The sequence below is a fragment of the Homarus americanus genome, unplaced genomic scaffold (genome assembly GCF_018991925.1).
Source record: "Homarus americanus isolate GMGI-L3 unplaced genomic scaffold, GMGI_Hamer_2.0 scaffold29998, whole genome shotgun sequence".
Classification (NCBI taxonomy): domain Eukaryota; kingdom Metazoa; phylum Arthropoda; class Malacostraca; order Decapoda; family Nephropidae; genus Homarus; species Homarus americanus.
Window position 1 is genome coordinate 515 of NW_024754556.1, and position 23,326 is coordinate 23,840.

Here is a 23,326-nt window from a genome sequence, read left to right on the forward strand (position 1 = left end):
GCCACAACTGTTACTGCCTCCCACTACCTGCCACACCCCGTTCTCTGTGGCCACAACTGTTACTGCCTCCCACTACCTGCCACACCCCGTTCTCTATGGCCACAAGCGTTACTGCCTCCCACTGCTAATAAATATATCACCATATTGTTAACAGTGTAATTAACCTGAGACAATGAATATTTCCTCCTGACTCACCGTATCTGGAAGTCCTCACCTTGCAACTGTCACCGTCTTACTGTGACCTTCTGTCCCTTTGTTTCACCTTAGTACAACTCATGTTGTACAACTTCCCTCACTTATCATATTAATTTATATCAAATACACTGTAAAATATATATACCTGTATACAGTACTTATAATATAAATGTAAATAAATAAAATAAACAAATACCGAAGTGAAAGTCGTGGTAACATTCTGATATGTTCTTACTACCACCATTATGGTACATAATACTTCCTTGGGATAAATGTACAGTACATATCAGGTGCCACTAAGAGAGCTCCGGCTCTCAACTGGCTCAGCCATGTCATATTGTTAATATTATCCACTCTGTATCTGTAATTTTCTGGCTAAATAAACTGTTTCATTTCAACTAAATTCAATCTCGGTAATGAAGTGTTTCCCTGGAAAGTTTGGGATTGGATATATCCTAACCTAATCTACCCTGTCATTACCTTGCCTGGGTGAGCGAGAGTACTGTACTCACTGACACAACACACGCCGAAGCCCCGAGCACATGTACCGGTGCCTGTTCCTCTCTTTCTGACACACTCGTTCTTAGACATGCAGGTGCCCACACGACCGCTGCTCGCCACACACACGTCGTTCAGGATTCTCACTACTGTCAGCGGCGCCAGCAGGAAGTCATCTGTAGGGGAGGATACAAGAAAGTGTGTTGAGAATTACGCTAGTGAGATAAAGGCATTAACAGCTAACTAATTGACGATGGCGCTCCGACCTTTGATCTGAAGTGTAAGCAATACTATCGAGGGTTGAGATGCTGACGCCCTTTGGTTCTATTAAAGATTACTGTCAGGTGGAACACTTCAGCCTTCCCCAAGGATACTGAACAGGATTATGGATATTTGTAACAAAACATGTCTCTTTACAAGTATTTTCACTGATAATTCCACTGGTCAACAGCCAAAATGGTTCACATATGAGATCATGCTCACACAACTAATTTCATATTGCTGAATTCGAATCTGATATTTGTTTTGTTCTATCAGACCAGGTTTTATAAAAAAATCAATAGGTACAAATATTTAATATTCCATCATGTGCTTTCATGACTAATTTCATATTAATGAATATTAATTGGATGTTTCATTCTACCATCAGACCTACTTTCTTAAAGAATAAAAAAAATAGTAAATATGGTAACATTATCGCGTCATGCAAGATACAATTTTAAACCTATCACAGATAAGCTCATAAAAAATTGTACCAAAAAACATAAGTTCAAAACCTTTATAATGACAAAATATGAAGTTCTAAAAGTGCTTTTGAACTTTTCTCTTTCTCTTGTACAGCTTGCTCTCTTCTCGTTGCAGTGTCCAGCAATAGGCGCCCATCATGTTAGGACTCAATTGTCCCTGATATCTGCTCTCCATTATGGCGATATCTTGATGAAATCTTTCGCCGTGTTCATCACTAACGTCTCCAAGGTTACCTGGGAAAAATTCAATATGAGAGTGGAAAAAATGCAATTTCAAGGACATCCTTGCTCCCAATGCATGATAATTCTGAAGCATGGTTGTTACTATTTCTTTGTAGTTGTCAGCACGATAGTTTCCAAGAAAATTCTTTGACACATTGACAAATGATTCCCATGCTTTTTTCTCCAGTGGGTTCAATGTTTTGGTGAATTCGCTATCATTAACTAGTATACGAATTTGTGGTCCATTCAAGACACCTGCTTTCAACTTGGCTTCGGAAACCACACCACCTAGTTTCTGAGATAAGTATAGAGTCCCAGCACCGAATTGATCCATAGCTTTGATGAAATTTTTAGCCAAACCGAGCTTTAGATGCAGTGGAGGCAAAAATATATTTTCTGGATCTACAAGCGGATTGTGAGCACAGTTACACCTTCCAGGCGCATCTCTTGGTCTTGTCGGCCAATCCTTTCTCACATAGTGCTCTGCATCAGCTCTGCTGTTCCACAAGCACAAAAAGCACATGTGCTTTGTGTAGCCACTCTGAAGGCCCAGTAGTAAACTGATGACTTTGAGATCGCCACATATCTTCCACTGGTGTTTCTCATACTCTATAGCGGCCAACATAATTTTCATTGTTTCATAGCTCTCAGTCATTTTTGTTGCGTGTGCTATTGTGACAGATGGAAGCCGATTGCCATTGTGTAAAAGAACAGCTTTCAGAGAGTCTTTTCCTGAGTCTATAAACAGCCTCCAATCCTCTGTCTTGTATGTTTCAGACTTGCAGAGTTGTTGCATGAGAGATACTGCGTCCTCGCAATAACAAAGGTTGTTTGCCATCTTGAAAAATGCAGACAGCTGTCTATGTCGGTAACGCACTGTAGTGATATGCACTCCATCTTCTAGCAGGTTACGCTGCTTTAGTCTGGATCCCAAAACTTCAGCCTTTTCTTTTGACAAGTTTAGGTCCCTGATGAGATCATGAAGCGCTTCTTGAGTAAATAGTTTAGGCCTGGTATTTTCAGAGTCATCCTGGTAGTCGTTTTCCATTGAGGTAGAGGTAGAATCGGAATCACTCAATTCTTGTTCAGTCGGTGGATTTGGGACTGGAAGTTCAGCACTGTGCGGTACTGGTCGGATTGCAGAAGCAATATTGGGGTACTGTACCTTGCCTCGTGTCTTGATTTTTATTCCCTTAATATTTGTGAGACAGAAGTAGCAGTCACTACTGTGGTCTTTAGGTTCACGCCATATCATTGGTACAGCAAACGGCATTCCTGAACTTCGTTTACCACACATCCACTCGCTCAGGTGGTTAACACAAGACTTACAGGCTACATGAGGTGCCCATTTCTTGTCTTGGTCACCCAAATGACATTTGAAGTAACTTTTGTAGTTCAGTCGAACAGCTTTTGTGATTGGTTTCTTGAGGCTACCAGGAGTGAAGGCACCACATATGTAGCAAAAACTGTCAGCACCGTTCACACACTTGCGACGTTCCATGTTTTGTTAATTTCAGAGTAATTACAAATCATGCAGGTGTAGATATGCAATATCATGAATCAGCAAACTGAAACAAACAAAAAAGCACAAATCAGGACAAAATAATTGCATAAGTGGAGCCAATGAGCATATAAATTACTGTATGAATAGCATGGTACACTAAATATATAGATATGCTGGTTCTGGAAAACTGAGCCTGATACAGCTATACGAATGTCACAATTGAGTTCAGCACATACAATTACACTAGAATCAGACTGTTTTGATCCAGAACCATGAGAAATTTTTTTTTATGCTGACCAGTTATAATCGGCATGGCGGTACAGAGCAACATAATCATAGGTAGGTTTGGAAGTGCAGGACTGCCGGTCAGAACAAATGTCGGGAGTGTAAACACTGGATGTCAAGCGTGGGGTCTTGTATATACACACGGCACAGGTGGGTAATTGGTGTCTTCCCCTCAAGATTTTCACAGGAGATCAAGTATCCTCGATTATGCGGTTCAGTTCTGGTGCCCTTATTATAGAATGGATATCAAGTCACTAGAGTCGGTGCAGCGAAGAATGACGAAAATTATTCCGGGACTTAGAAACCTTCCATATCAGGATAGGTTAAAGAAACTAAACTTGCATTTCATAGAAAGACGAAGAGTGCGGGGAGATATGATAGAAGTATTTAAGTGGGTGAAAGGAATCAATAAAGGGAATATAGATAAAGTTCTTATAATATCCGAGCAGGATAGGACTCGGAGCAACGGATTTAAGTTGGATAAGTTTAGGTTTAGGAGGGAGATAGGAAGGAACTGGTTCACATATAGGGTGGTGGACGAGTGGAACAAGCTTAGCAACTTTGTAGTAAGTGCTGGAACGCTGGAAAGTTTCAAAGGGAGGCTGGATATATTCATGGATGATGGAGAGTGGGAGTAACTCTCGACAGAAGCTGCCATACACAGGCCAACCGGCCTATTGCAGACTCCTTATTTTCTTATGTAACCGGCACAGGTACAGTACTTAATAATGGACCCGGAGCTGACAAGTGTCCTGGCTGACATACAAGGCTAGTTGTGCAGCAGTTCACAACAACGTGACCATGAATACAAAGCTGCAACAATACAGTCCATTTAGAATAGTCTAATTATTTTAGTATTAACTCTCAAAATGGTATTATATTTGCACAATTCATACACAGTAAGTTGCACAGTAATGATTGTTTATCAGACCACAGCTTACAGCCCAGAGAAATACAACACATATAACAGATGAGCAGAGGTACACCCATAAGTTGACACACCCTACAGGGACCCAGGAGACCTGACCCCGGCCACAAAGTACTTTAGTTAACCGGGTGATATGACCGTGATAAGGAAACCACACCTTGCCAAGACACACCTGGGTGGCAATAATTAGAAAGCATTACCGACCGGCGAAATGACCACACCTGGGCAAACACAGCTGTCCAGATCTAACCAGTTTAGTGTTAATTATGGGAGGTCATCTGCCGGTTGGAGATCTCATATATATATAGGCCCTGCACCCTATTCCACGCCGGATTCAAATTCAGACAACTTTCACAACACTATCGACGGAAGACGGAGTCACGCTCGTCACTAGTCGAGGTCGGGAAGGAGACTTCCCTCCCCAGCCTCGCGTCACCAGCTAGCAGAGTCTTCCATAGGAGACATAGTCCAGCAGCACCCGCTGGTCCTCCCTCAGGTCACACGTGAGTCTTTGTCAGAGCTATCCATAGGGTGAGTTACTTACAGTGGAAAGTGTATTCATTTCAAGTTTGTGTCCGAGAGTCAGTGTCTAGTAACGTAAATATAATGTTCTAGTAACTTAAATATAATGTTCTAGTAACGTAAATATAATGTTCTAGTAACTTAAATATAATGTTCTAGTAACTTAAATATAATGTTCTAGTAACTTAGATATAATGTTCTAGTAACTTAAATATAATGTTCTAGTAACGTAAATATAATGTTCTAGTAACTTAAATATAATGTTCTAGTAACGTAAATATAATGTTCTAGTAACGTAAATATAATGTTCTAGTAAAATATAATGTTCTAGTAAAATATAATGTTCTAGTAACTTAAATATAATGTTCTAGTAACGTAAATATAATGTTCTAGTAACGTAAATATAATGTTCTAGTAACGTAAATATAATGTTCTAGTAACGTAAATATAATGTTCTAGTAACGTAAATATAATGTTCTAGTAACTTAAATATAATGTTCTAGTAACGTAAATATAATGTTCTAGTAACGTAAATATAATGTTCTAGTAACTTAAATATAATGTTCTAGTAACGTAAATATAATGTTCTAGTAACTTAAATATAATGTTCTAGTAACGTAAATATAATGTTCTAGTAACGTAAATATAATGTTCTAGTAACTTAAATATAATGTTCTAGTAACGTAAATATAATGTTCTAGTAACTTAAATATAATGTTCTAGTAACGTAAATATAATGTTCTAGTAACGTAAATATAATGTTCTAGTAACGTAAATATAATGTTCTAGTAACGTAAATATAATGTTCTAGTAACGTAAATATAATGTTCTAGTAACGTAAATATAATGTTCTAGTAACTTAAATATAATGTTCTAGTAACGTAAATATAATGTTCTAGTAACGTAAATATAATGTTCTAGTAACTTAAATATAATGTTCTAGTAACGTAAATATAATGTTCTATTAATGTGTCTGTGTCATTGAGTCAATAATAAATAGCTGTATCATTAGAGGCGGTGTTCAGAAGATGTCCCCCAAGAACTATATGCAAGTGTAAATAACTACCCGGCCACGCTACCAAACTTCCTCTCTTTTCATTCCTACAACTAAATATTCTATCTATACTTACATCTAAACCCCCCCCCCCCCATTACAGTCGCTAAAACAACTCTGTGTGTACTTTGTGGGGAACAATATGAGACCATGGACTTGTACTTGTATTGGGGATCACTGGCCACTTCGCCGTTAGGCTATTTCGGCCGAAGCTGTTTGTTTGCAGTCATTTTCTTTGGACTTCTTCCTTTTGTTTTTGTTTTTTTTTTACTTTTCAATTTCTATTCTTCTTCTTGGTCTTGTTCTGGAATATTCTCGTAAACGTCTATAAACGGTGTTAATGTTAATATAGCGATTTCTTCGGTCTTGTTTAATTTTGGCTTCTTTTCTGTGGTCTTCTTTTGGGTCTTCATTTTTATTTTTTGTGGTCTTGTTCTGGTCTTGATTCCTCTTTTCTTCGGTCTTCACTACAAGAAGAGCCTCCGTGTAGCTCAGTTTTTTCTTACTTCGCAGCTTAGCCACCCTACACTCCTCCCTCCACTTGGGACACTCCCGGTCGGAGGAGTAAGGGCCACCACAAGCTGCGCATTTCTTGGCGGCCGCCGAGTAGTTGGTGTCGTGGTGCCCGGGTGTCCCGCAACTGCAACTGACCTCCCGAGCACGACACTTCCCTGCCAGATGGCAGAACCTCTGGCATTTGTAACATCTTGTTGGTCTTCTTTCATACGGTCTTACTGGGATCTTCTCCCATCCCAGCAAAACGGTGCTTGGTAGCTTCTTGGGGAAGCCAACCAGTGCAGTTGCACTGGTCTGCTTCCGTACTATTGAGAGCTGGTCTCCGATCAGCTCGGCCAGTTCTTCTTTTTCAAGATGTTCAATCTCGGTGAGGGAGATGACTCCCAACACCAAGTTGTCCTCTGTGCGGACTTCGACTAGTATCTGGATCCCGTTAATTTCTGTTATGTTGGCTATTTGCTGGGCCTCTCCCCATTCCGCGAAGGTGACAATAAGGCCACCACTGTCTTTGCGGACGACCCTTGTTACCCCCGTGATTCCTGAGGAGTCAAAAAACTTCCTCAGGACAAGGAGGTTTAGTTGCTTGCGCGAAGGGCATTTGACTGGGTACAGTCTTACGACCTTCGCCTGGTTACAGGTGAACATTGTCAGGTTCACGTAGTACCTCGGGAGCAGAGAAGATCTTACCTCGCCGAGGTGCAGTTCTCAGATGAACCATGGGCGTTGTTGTTGTTGTTGAGATTGTCGGACCGTAATCCGACACGGGCCTTTGCCTGTAGGCGGCCCGTTTGGTGGTTCCGGCTGGAGCTCCAGGAGCAGCCAGATCGGATTGGGATTGGAGGTGGTCCCACCTGCAGATTGGAAAGATACTGCAGGTTGCAAGTGTGAGCGGACCCCCGATCAGTGGACGCTTACCACCAACCCCCACTCTTGGACGTGGTCAGTTTCGGAGTGGCGCGCCCCCCAAACTGGGGTCAGCACTTGCTGGGAGAGGATACTTTCAAAGCTATCTGGGTGGTGGGTATCGTGTGATGACCCGGAGTAGGTGGTGAATGTGGTCTGTATGAGCCTTTCGGGTTAGAGTGGCCGCTAGTGTTGCGTGTGTTTCTTGGGAGATTTGAGTTCTGTTTCGGAGGCTTTGTGTGAATTCGCAGTCGAGGAGATAGTGTTCAAGTGGGTTGGCTGCTGGCTCCTGACAGTAGGTGCATTCCATGACGTCATATCCGATCATCTGCCAGGAGCACTTGTACCCTAGTCGTAGTCGATGAAGGCTGACTTGGGTTTGTCTTGGAGTTTTCTTGTCAGCGAAAGGTGGTTCCCCTTTTGTAGCCGCCAGGTACCATTTGGCTGATTGGGAACCAGCGTTGAATGCGTGAAGGAAGCTCTTTTTGATGTGGAGCTTGCTAGTCTTTCTGAGGTGATTCTTGATCTGTTGCACGCTTGCTGGAACTTAGATGTGTACGCTACTAGAACGTGTAGCTGCCTTGGCTGCTTCGTCTGCCACGTCGTTTCCTCCGATCCCTACATGACTGGGAATCCAGTGTAAGACGACTGGGCGGTTTTGGCTTTGGAGTTCCTGTAGCTGTGCGAGGATCGAGGTAATGATGTGGACGTTGTCTCTTGGTTGACTGTGTTGCAGCGCCTGCATGGCCGATCTCGAGTCCATGTGAATTATGATGGACTTGTTGTGTTGTGTTGCAGCGTGTTGTAGGGCCTTTGAGATTGCTACCAGTTCTGTTTGTAGGGTGGAGCAGTCATTGGAAAGTCTCCATCGGAGGGTCTGACCTTGGGTGTAGAAGGCTGCTCCGGATCTATGATGTTTTGGGTCCACCGAGCCGTCTGTGAAGTATGATGCTGCATCAGCCGGTGCCTCGGTGGCTATGGCTTCGAGAGTTATTTTTTTGAGGTCCTCCTTCTGGAGGTTGGCTTTACTATCGCCTAGGTCGGTAATTTTGAATGTGGCTGGTGGAGGGCTCCATGGTGGAGGAACAACGTAACCATTGTCTCGTGTGTCTTGGTTGTTCTTGACGAGTGTTTCTGCTTCCAGGTGTCGGATGACCTCGCTTGCCTCGTGCGACCAGGTGGCCCCTCGCACTCTGTGGTCGAGGTGGAGGGAGGCACTGATTCGAATTTTGGCAACTGTGGGCTTATCTGATCTACAGATTTTGGCGAGGAGACCGGCTGTAACCTGCTTGACTCGTACTGCCAGGGGTGGTAGTTCGGTTTCCATTTGCAAATTGCAAATTCTGGTCCTCATGGGTGCTCCGAGCATGGTCCTGAGAGCATTATTTTGGATTACTTCTAGCTTGGCTATTTGGTCTTCTCTCAGTCCAATGAGTGCTGGAGCACTGGAATCTACCAGCGATCTGATGGCGGCCGTGTAGTAGGCTTTGAGCACATGAAGGTTTGCTCCTGCGGTTGTGCTGGTGAGCGACCTCATTATATTGTGTCTGCTCTTCGTCCTGTGCCTGAGATACTCGAGTTGCGGCTTGAAGGTGAGTTTCTGGTCAAACCAGATTCCAAGACACTGGTGAGTGTTGGTCCAGACTACCGGCGTGTTTTGTATGGAGAGCATCTTGTCTGGTGTGTCTGTGCAGATGGCCATCGCTTTCGACTTGGCTGGATTTATCTTGAGTCCAAGTCGGTTGCACTCCTCTTCTATAAGTTGGAGTGCGTGTTGCGTGTTGGCTAGTCTGTTTGATCCTCTTACTATAAGCTGTAAGTCGTCTGCATAGCATAGGAGCTTGGCTGTTTGTCTGAAAGGAAGTTTGACTAGATTTTCCATCAGGACATTCAACAGCATTGGACTGAGGATGCCTCCTTGTGGGGTTCCGTTTTCATGGACCCTGTAGCTTGAGGTTGCTCCCTGAAACCGTACTCGTGCTTCTCTCTGTGTGAGGTAGTTCTGGATCCACCCCAGCAACCTTCCTTTGACGCCTTTTTCAGCGAGCGTCGTTGTAATGGCCAGTGGATTTGCTAGTTCGAAGGTCTTCTCCAGGTCGAGGAAGACCACCAGAGCTGGTTTGGAGTCCACTGTGCTGAGTATCTCGGCGATGTTGTTGCCTGTGCCGGTGTTCTCGGTGCAAGCAAAGATGTGAGGGTGTGGGCTGCCTACTTTCCACTTGAGTTGGTTGAGAGCCATCCTTTCTCCCGTCTTCGCTATGCAGCTGAGAAGGGAGATGGGCCTTGGTTTGTCTGGTTCTCTGGGCTTCGGAATGGGCTGTATATCTGCCTTCTTCCATTCCGGTGGGAGTCTTTGTGCTGTCCACGAAGCATTGATGGCTTGTAGCAGAGCCTCGTGTCCGGCTGTACCGGCATGAGAAAGCATGGAGTAGGTTATCCTGTCGGCCCCTGGTGCTGTGTCCTTGCTTCGTTTTAGCGACTTCTGGAGTTCTTGCTGGTTGAAAGGTCTGTCGGTGTCATCTTCACTGTTGCAGGCCTCTTCGATCATCTGCAGTCTGACCTGTCGCAGACGCCGTTGTGTCTCCTCCGCCTGTCTCGGGAGGTTTTTCGTTGCTGCTCGGTCAGAGAACAGTTTTGCAAGTCTCTCGGCTTCCTCTTCTGGGTTGGGATGGGTTGGTGGTAGTGGTGTTGCCTTCCCAGATGCCCTTCGGATCTGGGCCCACATCTTGCCAAGGGAGGTGTGCTCGTTCAGTTCGGAGCACCACTTGAGCCAGCATACGTTTTTTATTTCTTCCTTCTCTTCCCTGGTATCCTTAACTATAACTTGCAGGAGATCACTGTTTGTGTCCGTGGGATGTCTCCTGTAGTTTCTTCGGGTCATGTTCACTCTGTGGTTGAGTTCTTTCACCCTGGGACAGTAGTACCAGTAATCCTTGTACTGTCTTGATGTAGGTTTTGTATTTGGAATAGCCTCTACTGCCGCTTGGTGAAACGCCTCGACCAATTGTTGATGGAGGGCTGTCTCGTCCACGGGTGCTGCACCAGCCGGCTGTGAATTGGCGTGCCACTTAGCCAGGTGTTTCCTATAGAGTCCCCAGTCTGCCTTTTGGGTATTGTATCTCCATCTCGGCGGGGGTGGAGTGGGGAGTTTGTTCCCCTTCAGCGTTGTTAGGGTGGCGAAGTGGTTGCTGGTCAGCGTGGGGTGTAGCTGCCAGGAGGCCGAAGGTTGTAGTGCACTGGAGACGAAGGTTAGATCTAGCCTTCCTCCCCAAGTGTGGGTGGGCTCTCCGGTGCTTAGGCGGCCGATCTCAGGTGTGTCTTGAAAGGTGGTGTATAGGTGTAGGCCGTCTTCATTTATGGGGCTTACCGAGCTTAGGAAGGGATGATGTGCATTGAAATCCCCTCCTATGAGTGTGGCGTGGTCAGCGGCTGAAGTGAATAATTGAGTCACCTCCAGTGAGCCCCTTGGGTTCTTGTAGATGTTGTGGACAGTTATTTCCCGTTCTTGGAGGGTTACTTTGACGGCCTGTGTCTCGATGTTTTCCCCCACATGGCAATTGCTGCATGACCTCGGAGGAGGGTATGGTCGACTTGACCAAGATCATACATCCTCTTGTCGTCGCCTGCGTGAAATGCATCCTATATGTCTTGTAGCCACTGAATTTGAAAGAGTGGTGTTCTTGTAGGAGTGTTTCTTGTAGCAGTATAATGTCAAGCTTGTCCTTGGGTGATGCTTCTTGCAGGAAGTGTTTCTTGTTTTTGACGCCCTGAGCATTCCATGAAAGGATGTTCAGGGTGCTAGTGTTTCCCAAAACTGTTTCATCGGGGACTTCTGGTGGTCCTCGATGGATATGTTCAGGTCTGATTCCGACTGGATCATGTTCATATCTTCTTGTTCTGTGGTGGTTTTTGCCTTCTGGGCCGTGGTTCGGTTCAGGGGAGCTGAAACGTCCAGTTTCTTTCTGGGAGCTGACGGTATCTTTGGTTCCCTGGTGGCCTTTTTCGGTGTAGAGTGTACCTCGGCTGTCACTCGTGTGGGGGCTGGAGTGGCGTCCTCCACTGAGGTGACTGGAGCTGTGGCGACTTGCCCGAGGACGCTCCCCATGAGTATTTGGAGCTGTGTAGGCTGGAGCTTGTGGCCCAGTAGTCCGGCTAGGCCCTCCGCGAAGGTTGTCAGTACCTTGGCTAGGTCTGATACGTGTATCATTCCTTCTGGTGCCTTGGTGTGTGCTTGTTTTGTTTTTTCCGTAGTTGTTGGAGTTGTCTGCTGCTTGGGTGGCTGAGGTGTGGCCGTAGAGAGGCCAGGAAACTGGGCTGCACTTTGGGTGTTGACCGGCTGAGGAGGTTGGCTTTGTTGTTTTGGCCTTTGGGTTCCCCACACGAAGGTACTTGGTGGGGCTGGTGTGTAAGCGGTGGGGGCCGGACTTGCTGCTGGTCGGTTTGCCTGGACCCTCTTTGTCCTCTCGGAGCATCCAGGGTTCCAGGCGTGGTGTTTGCCCCCGCAGTTGGCACACTTGGGAGCAATTTTTTCCCCATTCTTCAACTTGGTGGAGCAGGAGTGTGTGCCGTGCTTCTGCGCACAGAAGGCGCAGATTTCCTAGTACGTGCACCTCATCTGATGGTGCCCGTATTTCTGACATCTGAAGGCACTGCAGGGGCTCTGGAACGAAGGGCCTCACTTCGTAGATCCCCCAGGTTTGGAGGTCTATGGTGCTGGGGGGTGGACCGTAGTGTGTTATGAGCACTTGTTTTGTGGTGGCCGTCTTGTCGGTCGGGGGAGAGCATCTCTTGGGATTTAGGATCTTTGGATGGTTCTCCAGGGGTTTGAGGGGTAGCTCCTTTGGGTATCGAAGGACTACCGACTTCATCAGTTTCTGGGCGGGGTCCAGCTTGGTTGATGCAACGGTGGTGGTGTTTTTCAGGTAAGTGTCGAGGGTCCTTGTCTTTGGGGTGAATAATCATCTCCCCCTTTAGGTTGGGCCGCACTGAGAAATTGGCCAGTGGATTTTGTTTCTCCATCTCTGTGATGGCGGCATATGTCGTTTTCGTGTCCGTTTTCGAGATCCGGTATTTTGGCAGTGTCGTTGGGGGCGAGCTGGTGGTGGTGATGGGTGCCTTTTGGGCTGCTTGACGGATTTCGTTTCCCGAAAAAGCACGTCGGCGTTTTTTTTTTCAACCTTCGTCCAGTTGTCGTCCTCATTGGCGGTGGCAGTGATGGTGGAGTTGTTGAGGGCAGTGGCAGTGGTGTGGATGACGTTGTTCTTGGTTTTCAGGGCTTTGTGGAAGGCCCGCAGCTGGTCCGCTTTCTCTGTGCAAAGCCTGTCGTGGTTCGGGTCATCGGGTTGGCGGTTCAGGCTGGGGTCGCGGTTAGGAGGGCGTACGCACCCCATAACCGGTGGTTAAGTGTTGTTTTCTTCTTCTTTGAAGGTTTTCTGTTGTTCAGAGCCTACCTATTCCTGTTGAGTAAGTAGCAGAGGAATTTCAACACTCCCCACAGGCACTTGATGGTCCGGGTGGTCGTAGAGTGGTTCCTGAGCTTCTCTCACAGAGCCCCGTTTGGGGAACCTACTTCCTAGTGTATGTGACTGCTCACAATTATAGACGTGAGCTAAGTGTGCCTATTGGGTAAGGATGAGGATTGCTACCCTCTTTCCAGGTGGACCCGCACGATCACGGCTTTCCTGGAAAGACTCGGCAGAGGGATGGGAGGGAGGTGAACAGTTACAGGGGGGACCGCAGGACGAATACACTTTTGAGGGTGCAGGTCTCTAGGCCAGAGCGAGAAAAGGAAAAATAGTAGTAGAAGGAAATGAGCTCAAACCACGTGGGGAATATCACGCTATAGCTTCTCTCCAGCTGGAGTGTGGGTCACTCACACCACCAGTGGGGAGGGCAAACTAATGCTTGATAAACCGAAAACGCTCGTGAGATGTTGTCGACGATGTCAGTGGCGGATGGTCCTGTCAGGAAAGTTAGCTGACATTGGCAGCAGAGAGAGAGGGCGGTCCTCACAGGTCCGGGTCCGGCGAGGCCGGGGGGTATTTATGTCTTTCTGCAGGATAAAAAGTTGAAGTGCACAGGTGAGAAACGCTGCTGATTGGCTGATATGAAGGCGGCAACTGACCAATCACCGCGCTGTTCGAACGCGAGGGCTGATTTGTGAAACTCGCCGCTGATTGGCTGGGAAGCGGACGGCAAGTGACCAATCAGCACGTGTAGGAGAGAGTATCCACTACAACAGCCCTCTTATACAATTATTTATCGTCCATTATTTGCTTCGGCCGCTGACCACGCCACACTCATAGGAGGGGATTTCAACGCACATCATCTCTTCCTAAGCTCGGCAAGCCCCACAAATGAAGACGGCCTACACCTATACACCACCTTTCAAGATACACCCGAGATCTGCCTCCTGAACACCGGAGAGCCCACCCACACTAGGGGAGGAAGGCTAGATCTAACCTTCGTCTCCAGTGCACTACAGCCTTCGGCCTCCTGGCAGATACACCCCACGCTGACCAGCGACCACTTCGCCACCCTAACAACGCTGAAGGTGAACAAACTCCCCACTCCACCCCCCCGAGATGGAGATACAATACCCAAAAGGCAGACTGGGGACTCTTTAAGAAACACCTGGCTAAGTGGCGCGAAAAATCACAGCCGGCCGGCGCAGCACCCGTGGACGAGACAACCCTCCACCAACAATTGGTCGAGGCGTTTCACCAAGCGGCAGAAGAGGCTATCCCAAAACCAAAACCCACATCAAGACAGTACAATGATTACTGGTACTACTGTCCCAGGGTGAAAGAATTCAACCACAGAGTGAACATGGCCCGAAGAAACTACAGGAGACATCCCACGGACACAAACAGACATCTCCTGCAAGTCATAGTTTAGGATACCAGGGAAGAGAAGGAAGAAATAAAAAAACGTAAGCTGGCTCAAGTGGTGCTCCGAACTGAACGAGCACACCTCCCTCGGCAAGATGTGGGCCCAAATCCGAAAGGCACCTGGGAAGGCAACACCACCACCACCAACCCATCCCAACCCAGAAGAGGAAGCCGAGAGACTTGCAAAAATGTTCTCTGACCGAGCAGCAACGAAAAACCTCCCGAGACAGGCGGAGGAGACACAACGGCGTCTGCGACAGGTCAGACTCCAGATGATCGAAGAGGCCTGCAACAGTGAAGATGACACCGACAGACCTTTCAACCAGCAAGAACTCCAGAAGTCGATAAAACGAAGCAAGGACACAGCACCAGGGGCCGACAGGATAACCTACTCCATTAGGGTGTGTCATACGGAGGCGAATTTTTTTTTTTTAGTTTGAAAACTCGGCCCATGGTATTAATGATGTAGTTCTATGTGCAGAATCATGTGATATCTTCAGATTTGAAAAGTTTTTATTTTTTGCTTGGTAAATTTTAACTTGAAATCTTATGAAAATTCAGTATTCCCACCCTTTTACCAACACCACTAAATAGCTTATTTAAAGTAAAGTAAATGTATCAGGTGAATTTATTAGGATGAAAATGATCCAGAATAGTGAAACGAATGATCTTGACACATTTATTAAATTTAATATTCCTTTAGAAAACAAAATCATCAAATACAAAAACCGGTTTTACTACTACGACCCGGTGTTGCTGCACACCATAGAGAACATGTCTTTCTTGCTTCTGTTTCTACTCATCACCTCCCTGCTGACCACCTGAGCTCGGATGTAGCCTTCCCTCCTCTCCTGGCTGTACACGTGACTGCTGGCCTCGCTCACTTGCTGTACACAACGCTCTATACTCTGGGTGTGCGAGGGCCAGGCAGGGACATGCATGGGGTTGTCCAGGAAAGCTCTGACTTGAACATTGGTGAGGCTGCAGGTAAGAGGGGGCTCACTGCCAGCTTGATGTTATCCAGATCTATGAGATCAGTGAGGGTCTTGGCACCTAGATTGACTTCAGGAGTCTTCCGGACCCTGAAGGAATCGTCACCAACTGATTCGTCATGCCCAGATCCTCTCATAAGTCTCATATCCAAGATCTTTTTGACTGCCACTCTTCTCTCCTCCTCATCCTTATTGCAGAGCATTGTCTGCAGAACTGCCTCGGGATGAGCATACCAGGAAGATCTCCTCACAGTCTGCTCCACAATCTGAACAACCTTCCTTGGCTGACTCCTCAGGAGCTCAAGCTGGAAGAGAACATGCCTCGGACCTTCGGAGAACGATGACTTGTCCTTGGTGTTGAACCAATTTGGCAAGTAGACACTCACGATGAATTGGACAATAAGTCTCAGGTTGTGAAGCTGGTTCCCTTTCAGTTTATGATGAGCGACCCAAATTCTGCAGAACCTGAGAGCCGTTGTGAGCCACCTAGAATGTGAGACTGGACCTATCTGCAGGTAAGCAAGTCTATCAGGCATGACCCCAGTTTTGATGGCACTGCAAATCATGTAACCATAGTACTGGTCAGTACTCAGGTCGTCAATGACAGTATGTGCAAGCTCAACGAGTGGAGGGCCAACTGTGATTTTTTCAACGCTCGGATTTATTTCTAACTCAGTGGCAGAGTCCAGCATCTTGCCAAGAGGACCAGACCATCTGTTGTTTGAAAGAGTCTTGCCATCCAGCTCCTGGATCAGATGTCTGAGTGGCAACTCGTTGGTGTGGAGGTCACAAACAATCCAGACCAGCTTCCTCCCAATCTTCCGCTCTATCCACTGTATGACCCCCCTTGCCACCCTGTGTTCGTGTTGGTGCTGTCCCCTCCAATGGCCTGCAGGGTCTGGTCTACGTTCCTCTCTCTGAGCCAGTTCACAATGTTATCTGCCACTATCTCAGCTGGTTTCCTGATGTCTTCTTTCTCTGGAGTGAAATGCCACAAATACTTCCCTCCTGGTTCACTGCAGCAGGAGTAGTGTTCCTCCTTCACCATGGCAGGGAACAACTTGTCAGAATCTCCAACTTTCATGAACACTTTAGTGTCATCTCTTCTCCCATCAAAGAACAAACAATTGATTCCATTTTCTCTTATCCCCTTATCAAACTCCTCTTCTAGGTTACTGACAAGTTTCTCCTGAGCTCTCCTTACTTTGTTATGGTCTATCACCAGGTGAACATCATCAGGTGTTATCAAACCACCGTCAATCCAGGCAGCTGTTGCTATCTCTGCAGTTTCTCTGAGACCAGTGTGGTGTCGCATGCTGGCCAGAGCTATGCTCGGGATATCTTTCCTATTACGAATCTTATGCCTGGAAGGCTTGGGATCATTATTTTCTGGGTTAGGGACAAAGTTACCATTCTCCTGGTCAGCACTCGGATCAGCCATGGGGAAGTCATTAAACTCTGAATCAGCTTGACTCCAATCATCGGCCTTTTTTACCTCACCCTGGGCCTTCTCAAGTCTCTTTTCCTCGGCAACTCTTCTCCTCTTCTGTCTCTCTGTGGCAGCCTCCTGTCTCTTGGACTCCGGAATATCTTGGCTAGAAATCATGAGAGCCCCTATACTGCCAGTCTTCTCTCTCTGTGCTTTGACAAATGCCAGTTCGATCACAGGAATCTTCAGTTCACGCTTGCAAATACAGGAGATGTGGGCCTCGGATTTACAGTCACGATCGCATCCAAACTCAGGACAGAGAACAATTGGGCACTTGCAAGTAATTATGTCAAATAACTGGTCCAGTTGCTTGGCAAAGCTGTCCTTAACTGCAAGTTTTCCTCTCCCAAGAGAGATATCTCTTGCCTTTTCCCAACTGGCTAGCAGTCTCTCACTAATCTTCTTCTGACTTGTTATGACTGGAGGCTTGAACTGAGCGTTAGCCAGAGTGTACTGTGCCAAGACAGCTTTGGTCATATCACTGGCAATGTCTTTGTTTGTGTAAGTTCTTTGGTTCTTTTCACTGATTTGCCTGATTAAAACACCGTATCTCAAAGCATCTCTCAATGTAGGCAACTCCGACTTCAGGAGCTTTCTCCCAGACCCAAGATAGTGACTGAGATGGCTGGATTTTTGGTTCCTCGTCCTGACACAAGCAGCCATCGCAAATATTATCAACTTATAAATGCATCAGAATCTGAAACAGAAAAAATATTGTTAGTTGGGTTGTTAAAGAATGAAGTCAGAAAGCAATGTTCACTATTTAATTGTAATGCACTAATGCAGCTGTACGTTAGATTTTCGATAAATTTCACGCTAAAATTTACCTAGCAAAAGGTTGCAAAATATTGAAACTGAAATTATTTTCTGTTTATATACACTAAAATCTACCAAAACAGTGATGGGCCATTAGTTTTAGCTGATCTTCCCTCCTATGACACACCCTACTACTCCATGCTTTCCCATACCGGAGAAGCCGGACACGAGGCTTTGCTACAAGTCATCAATGCTTCGTGGACAGCACAAAGACTTCCACCGGAATGGAAGACGGCAGATATACAGCCCATTCCGAATCCCAGAGAACCAGACAAACCAAGACCCATCTCCCTCCTCAGCTGCATAGCGAAGACGGGAGAAAGAATGACTCTCAACGGACTCAAGTGGAAAGTAGGCAGCCCACACTCTCACATTTTTGCTTACACCGAGAACACCGGCACAGGCAACAACATCGCCGAGATACTCAGCACAGTGGACAATAAACCAGTTTTGGTGGTCTTGCTCGACTTGGAGAAGACCTTCGAACTAGCAAATCCACTGGCCATTATAACGACGCTCACACAGAGAGAAGCAAGAGTACTCTTTCAGGGAGCAACATCAAGCTACAGGGTCCATGAAAACGGAGCCCTACAAGGAGGCATCCTCAGTCCAACGCTGTTCAATGTCCTGATGGAAAACCTAGTCAGACTTCCTTTCAGACAAACAGCCAAGCTCCTCTGCTATGCAGACGACTTACAGCTCATAGTAAGAGGAGCAAACAGACTAGTCAACATGCAACACACACTCCAACTTATAGAAGAGGAGTGCAACAGACTTGGACTCAAGATAAATCCAGCCAAGTCGAAAGCGATGGCCATCTGCACAGGCACACCAGACATGATGCTCTCCATACAAAACACGCCGGTAGTCTGGACCAACACTCACCAGTGTCTTGGAATCTGGTTCTACCGAAAACTCACTTTCAAGCAGCAACTCGAGTATCTCAGGCAAAGGAAGAAGAGCAGACACAACAAAATGAGGTCGCTCACCAGCACAACCGCAGGAGCGAAGATACACGTGCTCGAAGCCCACTACACGGCCGCCATCAGATCGCTGGTAGATTACAGTGCTCCAGCGCTCTTTGGACTTAGAGAAGACCAGATAGCTAAGCTAGAACTTCTCCAAAATAATGCTCTCGGGACCATACTCGGAGCATCCATGTGGATCAGAATTTGCAATTTGCAAATGGAAACTGAACTACCACCCCTAGCAGTACGAGTCAAGCAGGTGACAGCCGGTCTCCTCGCCAAAATCTGTAGATCAGATAAGCCCACAGCCCTCCACCTCGACCACAGAGCGCGAGGGGCCACCTGGTCGCATGAGCCAAGCGAGGTCATTGGGCACCTGCAAGCAGAAACACTCGTCAAGAACATCCAAGACATACGAGACAGGTATTATGTAGTTCCACCACCATGGAGCCCTCCACCAGCAACATTAAAAAACACCGAACTAGGTGATAGCAAAGCCAACCTCCAGAAGGAGGACCTCAAAAGAATAACTCAGGAAGCCATAGCCACCGAGACACCGGTTGATGCAGCATCATATTTCACAGACGGCTCTGTGGACCCAAAACATGTTAGATCCGGAGCGGCCTTCTACACCCAAGGTCAGACCCACCTATGGAGACTTTCCAATGACTGCTCCACCCTACAAACAGAGTGGTAGCAATCTCAAAGGCCCTACAACACGCTGCAACACTACTCAACAAGTCCATCATAATTCACAAGTACTCAAAAAAGGCCATGCAGGCGCTGCAACACAGTCAACCAAGAGACAACGTCCACATCATAACCTCGATCCTCGCACAGCTACAAGACTTCCAAAGACAAAATCGCCCAATCGTCTTACACTGGATTCCCAGTCATGTAGGGATCTGGGGGAAATGTCATGGCAGACGAAGCAGCCAAGGCAGCCACACGTTTTAGAAGCGAACACATTCAAGTTCCAGCAAGTGTGCAACAGATCAAGAACCACCTCAGAAAGACAACCAAGCTCCACATCGAAAAGAGCTTCCTTGACGCATTCAATGCTGGCGGCTACAAAAGGAGAACTACCATTCGCGGACAAGAAAACAAGACAAACCCAAGTTAGCCTTCATCGACTACGACTGCCAGGTGCACTTGGCAGTCGATCGGAAATGTCGTCAGGGAATGCACCTACTGTCAGGAGCCAGCGGCCAACCCACTGGAACACTATCCCCTCGACTGCGAAGTCACACAAAGTCTCCGAAACAGAATTCGAAACTTCCAAGAAGAACACACAACACCAGAGGCCACTCTTACCCGATAGGCCCAAACAAACCACAGTCACCACCTTCTCCGGGTCATCATATGATACCCACCACCCAGATAGCTTAGGAAGTATCCTTCCCCAGCAAGTGCGGACCCCAGATCTGGGGGCGCGCCACTCCGAAACTGACCAAGTCCAAGAGTGGGGGTTGGTGGTCAGCGTTCACTGACCGAGGGTCCGCTCACACTTGCAAACCTGCAGTATCCTTTCATATCTGCAGGTAGGACAACCTCCATCCCCAATCCCAAATCCGGTCTGGCTGCTCCAAGAACTCCAGCCGGAACCACCAAACGGGCCGCCTACAGGCAAAGGCCCGTGTTGGACTACGGTCCGACAAATCTCACTAACAACAACAGCCGTGAGGGCAGAGACTGCTGGACCCGGAGCTGTGAAGACTTGCCTTTTTTCTGCTGTGTAGTTGAGCAGTCTGCAACTTCGTTGTGATTGGACACGCAATCCTAGTGATTGACTTTACACATCAAAGCGACTGTGCAATTACCATCTCAGATTACACGAGCAACAATCAAGCTTCTGGAAATCATATATTTGGGCTCCCCCAAATTTGACTACTCCCCGTGTGTCTACGTCCAGGATTGGCCAATCAGCGGTGCCCCACGGTGGCGTGATACGTGCACGTTTACTGCGGTGCTCTCATTGGCTGACCGAACGTGGCTTGGTAGGGTGACTGTCCCGACTCTCTACGTCCTCTTCTTTTTCCTCCTTTCATTCCCTCATGCACTCCGTTAGTTGAACGGGAGGCGGGACTTAGCGATAAGGTCGACCTGGCAAGGGAACCTGTGATAGTGCAGGGCGCCCTTGTCCTGGGGTCACCGGTAGGTGGCAACATATATACCCCGACGCCCGTCCAAGGGAGGGGGGGGGGTCACTGCTCCCAGGCAGGATTGTGATGTAAACTGGGAAGATGAATGACCACAAGCATTAGGATTAAACACAGAGATAAGCGACACCCTATTGGAAGAGGAAAAGTGGCAGAAATAACCTATAACAATTACAAGTCCCATTAACAAGAATATTTAGTACCAACGAAGTTTTCAAAGTAATCTGTAAAGATGACTGAATCAGAAAAAATCACCTCAAAAGAAGCCAGAGATGTTTTTTATACAATGAAGGACTTCTTGTTGTCATGCCACCAGAACAAAAAGCAAAATGATCAGTTTTTGTTCGCCAAGTCGACCAGGAGATCGGGAGGAAGACATCTGAAGATCTGAAAGATGAACTGGGACTTCAAAACAGTTGGATGAAGATCGAGGAAGTTATCAAGATAAGAGACTACAATCATGTTTTCAAGATTACCTCTGAAGAAGTTTCATTGGCTGAAAAAGTAATACAACAAGGCTTTCCAATATTTAGCATGTCAGTAACACGTCATCAAATAAAGAAGAAAACATTTATCAATCTGCAAATTTGTTTTTCTTTTTGCAAGTATGAAGAACACACAACGAGAGACTGTCCAGAAAAACAGAAAAAGTACTGTTCAGACTGTGCAGGCGACGACCATACCTACACTGAATGTAAGAACACACATGTTGGCTGTCTCAACTGTAAGAGAAACGGGAATGCATACATAGGACACAGGACGTTAGCAATGGCATGCCTAATGAAAAAACACATGATAAAGTACATGGAACAAGAAACAAGGAAAAGGGAAGAAGAAAGAATGACACGACATACGTTGAAATAGCCAAGAGAGCGGTCCAAGAGGCTCACAGACCAGAATACACCATCTTAAGCTTAAGCGAACCAATACACGACAAGGTAATGATCAGTATGATCCACGCACACCTGCACAATACCATTGCACCCGGATCATACAATGACAAGTTGAGGAAAATTTTTAAATTGAATAACCTACCGGAGATGATATTCCCAGAGAAAGACTACAGCTAGGAAAAAGGTTTGAACAAGGAGCAACAGCTAATACACAAGAAATACAAGCGACTGATAGAGACCCCAGACAAATGACTAGAAGTGACAAAGAGAAGACAGAAACAACAAAAGGACAGTCTACAAGACAAAGGATAAGGAGGAGAGAAGAGAAGATGGAGACTGACCACAACAAACAACCTGAATCTGCTGAAGATATTGGATTAAAAGTTATCACCACAACAAAACATGGAATCCCAACATCGAGATCAACAGGAGGGACAATAGCTAAAAGCTGTGAAGGAGGGATATACAAGGGGACATATCAAAACAACTCACTAAACGAAGATTACGTCTGGACACTAATCACTATGGACAAACTAAACATTACGACTGTAGATATATGAGACGAATATGGCTGTAATATGTAACTCTGTACTATTTACCATTATTGATTCAGGTCTCTGTATTATATGTTTTATAATCATACTCCCTTTTGTCACCAAGTGTTAGTTCAGGCTTTGGGCACATGCGCGCTGTACGCGCATGCACAGATAGAGATACCCAGAGAGATTCCAAGACAGGACGCTGTTTACCCCTGTCTTAACTCCTTTTTGTGTTTGTACCAGAAATAGAACTTACGGACTTGACATCAGTGTGTTTCCTTTACCCCTGAGTGTAAGGACCACCTGAGTATCCCACAACGACCAATGACTTTAAGATAGTAGACCCGTCAGAGTTTAGCAGAGTCAGAAGCGGGAAACAGGACGATAGGTCTCCACTCCAACTGCCACAATCCAAGATTAAGAAATAATGGACAACAGACAAACAGTAAGAACTTTAAGAATAATATAACACAACGTAAGAAACTGGAAGACCGAGAGAATTAACCTAAGTAATATATATCAAGAAATTGACCCTGATATTATACTAATAAACGGTCACGGTGAGACAGAAAACAACAACATAAAACTCTTTAACTATTATGTACAGTAAACCAAAGAAATAAATCGGGCGAGAAAAATGACGGAGTAGCGATAGAGGTTAACAGAAACTTAAAATGTAAACTAATCCATGACTTCCAGGATGAATTTATAGCAATAAAAATAAATACAACTCAAGGAGTCGTAATCATTGCTACTACTTATCTGCCACCGAGAAGACCTATTAAAATTGGTTAACAATAATCACCCTATGTACATCTTAGGAGACTTTAATGCCAGACACAGGATTTTCGACAATACAAAAAATAACGCCGTGGGAAACGCCCTTAATCAATTAATAAACCTCGGGAAAAGTCAATCAACTAGGTCCTAACTTTCCAACCTGGAGTAATCACAATACACAATCGACACCAGACAAAATTTTTACCAACAACAAAGCCTTTTTCAATTACCATATAATACAAGGACCTCTTACAGGCAGTGACCATCTGCCAATTATACTAACACTGCCAACAAGCCCCATATAGATACCAATAAAAAAGAGACTGAAAATGAGTAAAACAGACTGGGACAGCTTCAAAGATGACTTAGGTAATCACCACTCGATTAACCTACAAGGGAAAACAACAGAAGACATAGACTCAGAAAT

At 46.0% G+C, this 23,326-nt stretch overlaps 1 protein-coding gene across 1 annotated transcript in view; it reads right to left on the reverse strand.

Annotated features, from left to right (window-relative positions):
* Positions 1 to 707: 707 nt before the first annotated feature.
* LOC121855855 overlaps positions 708 to 23,326 on the reverse strand; it is a gene marked incomplete at its 3' end in the record, with an annotated part of 33,849 nt that continues 11,230 nt past the window's right edge. Inside the window, 1 exon segment of the mRNA XM_042351019.1 lies at positions 708 to 869. Within this exon segment, the coding sequence (XP_042206953.1) occupies positions 708 to 869 (162 nt within the window).